Source organism: Plodia interpunctella, chromosome 9 (genome assembly GCF_027563975.2).
Source record: "Plodia interpunctella isolate USDA-ARS_2022_Savannah chromosome 9, ilPloInte3.2, whole genome shotgun sequence".
NCBI lineage: Eukaryota > Metazoa > Arthropoda > Insecta > Lepidoptera > Pyralidae > Plodia > Plodia interpunctella.
In genome coordinates, this window is record NC_071302.1 from 8,421,473 (window position 1) to 8,427,942 (window position 6,470).

Below are 6,470 nucleotides of genomic sequence, written 5' to 3' on the forward strand. Positions count from 1 at the left end.
GAGATATATCTACAAACATCTAAATAAAATCATTAATTAAACTCATCTTCTACTTAGTGATGAATAATTTTAAAAATATTCTAGTACTGAAATAATTTACTGTGTAAATATTTACGTACCTAATGATAACTAGAGAAAACCAATATATAATATTTTTTACATAATTTAGTTATTAGAAGCTTCAAATGAAAAAATCAGTCGTACCTGGGCAAAATATCATGGCTAAGAATTAATAGTTGTCTCCATAAAACAAGAACAATGATCAAAAAGATTCAATAAATTTGCTAGAAAACTTTCAAGCAAAAGCTAAAACTCATAAAATGCAACTCAATGTTTATATCAAAAGCGACATGATTTCAATTGAATTGTATGATAACATTAGGAGTAGATATGATTCGACAAAGCCATGATACACACCCAGGATTTGAGCAGACAGATTCCCGGGGTTTCTCCTCTGGGTTATCTTCATTGGATTCAGGCACGCTATCCGCGTTTTCTTCCGTGTCCATACGAATTAAAAATTCTCAAGCGTTTTCTAAACTATATCACAAAAAATATCACCCACTTACAATCTAGGCGATTCATAAGCAATAAATCTGCAACGCAGTTAAAATAGAAAATTTTGTAAAGATTTTGTATATTTCTTATTACTTAAACCTAATTTAAATTCTACCTAAATCGAGAACTAATCTAGCGCATTTCGCTTTATTCTAACCTAGGAAGCGGCAGTCCATAGTTAGGCAATATCACACTGCGTCAAAAACGAACCCTACGGCCATCTGGCGTCGAATAGGCGAATCATTGAAGCGAGCTCAGATTCAAAAGCATCATGTCGAAGGTTATGTATGTTGCACAACCCCTTTACGCCAGTCTATTGTTTGATTGTTCAAATGTAATTGATAGCAAATATCTTATTTATTTACTGAATTATAAATGCTATAGATTAGGTAGGTACTATATACAAATTACAATTTGTAATAAAACTTGTTTGCAATTAACTGTATTGTGTGTGATAGTGATTTAAAAATCAATTGAATTGATATAAGTATAGGATATAGGTAGCTCTTCCCACTAAACTACTTGTCTTCTCCTACTTACATATAAAAATTAAAAAGTAACTATGCTAGCGAACGCCATCTATTCAGAGTATATTATCACTAAAGTTGACTGCAAAGCAAGTATATAACAGCACAGTGTCGCCACCTAATGGCGCCACCTACACACTAACAGTTCGCCAAAATTTGATGGATTAGGCATAATTATTGCAGATTTTTCCTTGCGGTAAATTAAAGTTCTCATAGAGTTTTTTTAATTTTAATAAAGACAAGGATGAGTTTTATTATATGACTTTGCATTAATTACTCTGTACTGCACTGTAATATAAATTTTAAGAATGATTTATTTTGGAAATGATTCCTTCCTCAAGTAAATTGACGGATTGTAATGACAGCGCAGCCGCAGCGGTCGAAACGCTCTGCGAACCACCCCTTTATCATATTGGTAATCGCATTAATATTATAACGCGATTATTACTCTACGCTCTAACGGCTGGGCACATTTTTAATTTATCCCAAGCGCAAATCGATTAAACTAAAGGTTTTATTTCAGATGACGGCGCCATTGTGCAATACCAAACTCGAATCCTAGTTACGACAAAACGAACCTTTGCCAAAATAAATCTTGACTGTTGTTTATTATGTTTAGTTATATAGACTTATATTAGAAATGCGATGAAATGAAATTTTGAATAGATATATTTAAATGACCGGAGGATACCGCGAGCTGCGGGCAACAGCTTCTTACCTGTCACGGTCGCGACTGCGGCTTCTTTTCCTGTAGGAACCCTCTGTGGCACCATCGTCGAGGCGACGTCGCTTCGCCTCGTACGACCTGGACCTGGAGCGTGAATGGGACGACACGTGCTTCCTACGAGTCCGTGGCATCTGTAAATATTGACACAACTTTTACAACAATGCAACAGCACCTTAGAATAAGACATTAAGGTGTAGAAGGATGACTCCACAACCTTATCAGAGCGATGCAATGGAATGGATGTGGTAAACGCCATATTAATTTGTGAACAAATCCTGACTTACCCCATGAAATGGTAATGCATTGCATTAAACAATGGTTTGTCATACTTCTATATCTTAATAGTCTTTTCTAATGGTGTGTAGAGGTGGTGCTGTACCATTACCATGGCTTTTGATGTTTGCATGGGAAACAATGAGTTGCTAATCAATTGACATTAACAACATCACTTAAAGACAAGAAGTTCTTGATTAAACATGAGAAAATAATACTAATTTCTTAAAATCTTGTGAGTTTCATCAAGTTTTGCAATCTTGGCAGCAGGGACATAAAGTAAAATTTCAAGATAATACAAATACATAAAATTAAAGCAAGCTGAAAGGCAAAATATAAAAATCATAAGTTGAGTGCAGAAGATATCAGGTAACAGAAATATGTTTCAAGAATTATCTAAACTTATCATATCATACTAATGGTCAAATCAGATTAACAAAAATGAATAAGAAAATCATCAAAAATATTTGTTTGGAATACATATTTTTTTTTAAATTAATCAAAATCAATTGTCAATAAATTACCAAAGTTACCAAAATCCAATATGTATTACAAAAATTACTTCAGTACTTAATATAGGCATGATAACAATAGAATCTTATAAGTTGGCAATTAGGTTATGTTAGTTAATTTTACATGTAAACTAAACAAACATGTCCAAAGAAAATAATGTAAAGTTTATAACTGAATGTAAAAAACATTTGTTTGATCACCATATGAGTGTGACATAGTTTGACAGTTAAGTAAAAGTAAGAAGAATAAATGAATTAAGTAGGCATCAAATCATTAATTTCAGAAATGATATATGTACCATGGCTTACATTTTATAAAAGACATAGCATAAATGTTATAAGACATGTTATTATGATTCACATCCGCAAATAATCAATAGAATCTTTGTGTTTGGTGATAAGCTGCAAGATACAGTTAATGTTATGCTTTGCAGATGCTAATGAAAACAAAACCAAATTGTTAGAATAATATTTTCAGTCTTGTAATTCAAAGCAGTACCAGTTCAGAGCCAATCATGCTATGGACAATTCCTGTCAAGAATAACTTATGACTTGGGTAAAACTTTGACAAACATGTGTTAATTCTTAATTGAGTAGTTGGATATTTTTATGCATAGTAATATAAAGTACCTACCTACTGGCTTTTGTTTTAATTATTAAGTGAAAATTAGTAAAAATGTCTTATACTCAGATTAATAATTCCAAGGATTTCTGACAGTTCATCAATATTGCCAACATTGAAACAGAAACATGCAAATGTTAAACATGAGTGAAATAAAAAAATAAGCTCTAATGTTTTGGTGGAAGACTTATAAAAGTGGGAGAGCCTAATTTTCACTGACAGAAGAAATATGTTGTTTTACTGTTTTTTTTTTCATTCAGTAAATCTACAAATGATCTTTCATCTGTACCCACTTCCCAATGGTGCTACAATGGAATTTGATCAACTAAACTCTTGTTAATTTGATCTTATTCAGTTACATGTTTTTATTTTCATATACATAAATACCAGAAAGTTTCTTTAATGAAATGTCGAAAAATAATACTTGTCACAATTCCATGGAATTATCAATACGGGTATAGCAAATTAATGATAATGTAAATATGCATCAAAATACCTGAACTCTTACAATAACCAATTTTGTCAGTCTAATTTAGTAAATTGTTATAGGACTATGAAACTTTATTATTGACAGGTGCCAATTACAAGGAAAGTACTTGAAGTACTTCCACTTACCATAACAAGGATACCAAAACTCGTATCCAAGCAGTAAACGCTGAAAAATATAAATTATTTAGACCTTTGACAGTCTATTTGAGAGTTTGTGTGTTATTCTATTCAAACAAGCGCTCAAAAAATGTTTTAAGATTTAATCATAAACTAAGCCAGAATAGTTCATCATACATCTACAGTACATTGCAGAAAAAATATCAAATATATTTATTATCTATTATTATTATTACCATACTTAATGTAGTGGTAAAACAATAAAGAAGATTGTCATAGGATATCTCCAATGTAGTCTGACTTTTGATTAGTTCAGACAGGTAAGTTATAATTTCTAATAGGTGTTAAGATTGTCCAATATCGCCATACATGCAATTGTGCACCCAGCTACTATGCAGGTAGGTAGGTACCTACTAGGTTGACTTCTAATATTTATGTACATTAAGAGAAAGTGAAAAAATTGAATGATAACATGACATTAAAATAAGGTCTTATGTACTTTCAACTACTAAAAAGGCTACAAAAACATCAATGAAAACATAGTTTGCTAGTAATTCTACGATGGACAGCTGGTCTTCGTAAATCGGTAACACGCATTAACAAGCTTCAGAGTAGCATCACAGCATAATCTTTATCTTACAAGTTGACCTGTTGTTGGAGACAAAATAGCATAAGGAATCAAGTTCTCATAATAAAAAATAATTATTTACACTTTATACTACATGAAGTTAGACGCCATGTTGATTTCTAGCTGTCCATCGGAGCCCTAGCAATGTATCTAATAAAAATAAATGTTTTTCAGACTTACCCTCAATTCACGTAAATATTTTAGTTTACACCAAAGTAGTTGAGTGAAATTAGTAAAGTAATTCCAAGTTCGCGATGCAGAACCTTGAAGAATGCTTCTTCGCAATAAAGGCCCGAACATCGATCCAAATCGCAGACCGCTTGTTGGTTGGTTGATTGCGTTGCGATGGCGTAAATCGTGAACTCAGGTTTCTCTTCCCCTATCAAAAAGTAACTTTTAAATGAAATAGATGAAGAAAATGTGTAATTGTACTAAATATTATTTAAAATTATAAAATAATATTTATGCAATGATAAAAAATGCATTTTTATAAATGTCTTCTATAAAATATGTCATTAATACAAACAGGAAACAGTCTTAAGTATCGCCATCTAGAAGGATCAAGTGTAAATTGTTGACGTTTTTCAAGCACTCACTGACAACCTGACAACGTCAATCTGTCAAATAAAAGTGCGTTCTGTTTTACATTACAGAACACTAAATTTTTAATTTTTAAGTGTGGGTTTATAGCAGTAGCAGCAGTACAGCACTTATATTTTACAAACCGCGCTTAGGACGCGAAATTTACAATGTGTTTACATCACAAATAAAAAAAACATTACATTTAAAATCTGTGGTTTACATGCACTAAAACCATATTTAATTAAAAAACCTGAAACGAAATTTCAGGTACCTACCTAATGAAAAGTAACTACCTACAATTAAACTTACCCCAGTGTAACTAGTAGATTTATCCGACCCAGAGAAAGGGCTACAAACCCTTTCTCTAAATACAGAAAAATGAGGATTTTTCGAAGACTTTCAATTTGGCGGACTGGATTTTCTTAGATTTTTCTTTAATCATGCTTACAGTAATATTAAATCCTTAGTAATAAGATTCTTTACAGTTCTTTATCATAGTTAAATGCTTATACCAGACTCAAGATTTGTATATCTGAAGTCATTGGAGCATACTACTTACTTACAAACCTTGTTATTCATAAAAAAGGTGAAACACGTTTAGGTAAAATATGTTTTGTCGCTATCGCACTTTATGATATTTAAAATTGACTGAAAGAGTATGTAGAATGTTTTAACTTTTTGTAATTAATTACAGGGAAAGTCTTGTAACTTAAAACTAAACATGCTTAGTAATAGTTAGGTAGGTACCTATTATTTAATAAAATCAAAAGAACTACGAAAACGTCAATTAATAACTTACCACAAGTAAATGGGTTAGGTTGTAGATGTAGTGGTAAATGACGTTATTTGCTTGACGACAAGATACGTTTTGCTTTATTTGAGTTGATAGTAACTATCCTTAATTTTTCTATTATTTATTTAATAGTTTCCCAAGTACGACAGTTGATTATAAAAGGTGAATACACATTAGTACACTATTCACTTAGAGCCTACTACAAGCTCTACACTACAAGCTATTTACCGCATTCGTAAAAATTACAAAAAAAAATAGAAATCGGTCCTAAAGGCGAACACTTGTTTATATCTAACAATAGATACTGAATATTATTTTCAATGTTCACTACCTACTAGGAGATATAAGGGGCACTGACCTATGTATATTTTCACCTACTTGCTAAAATACCTTGTTATGCAAATTTAAACTTTATTTTCAGACAATATGAGATGGGCCGGGAAAGCCATGTGTCAACGTTTTTTTGCACGATAAGAATTAAAGAACATTCTAATTACAGGTGTTTCAGCAGTTGATTTAGACAGCAGTCGTAAAGTGATATGATGGCATTCGTTATCACAATTTAACTGATAAATAAAATTGTAGATAACCAGGGACTAAATTAGGCTCATGTAGTGCTCGTGTTCAATCAATACCAGTCGC

The 6,470-nt window shown here is 31.8% G+C and overlaps 1 protein-coding gene across 4 annotated transcripts in view; it reads right to left on the reverse strand.

The window, feature by feature from the left end:
• Doa (Darkener of apricot) overlaps positions 1–5,957 on the reverse strand; it is a 54,350-nt gene extending 48,393 nt beyond the window's left edge. Inside the window, exons 1-3 of one of the 4 annotated variants that reach the window (XM_053749410.2) lie at positions 5,835–5,957; positions 4,634–4,832; positions 1,804–1,943 (exon numbers count right to left, since the gene is read on the reverse strand). In XM_053749410.2, the coding sequence (XP_053605385.1) occupies positions 1,804–1,943; positions 4,634–4,753 (260 nt within the window). In that variant the 5' untranslated portion in view covers positions 4,754–4,832; positions 5,835–5,957. Of the gene's footprint in view, positions 1–417; positions 525–1,803; positions 1,944–3,834; positions 3,875–4,633; positions 4,948–5,834 lie in introns of those variants that run through there. The other 3 variants (XM_053749413.2, XM_053749411.2, XM_053749414.1) reach the window with 3 other exon arrangements.
• Positions 5,958–6,470: the final 513 nt, after the last annotated feature.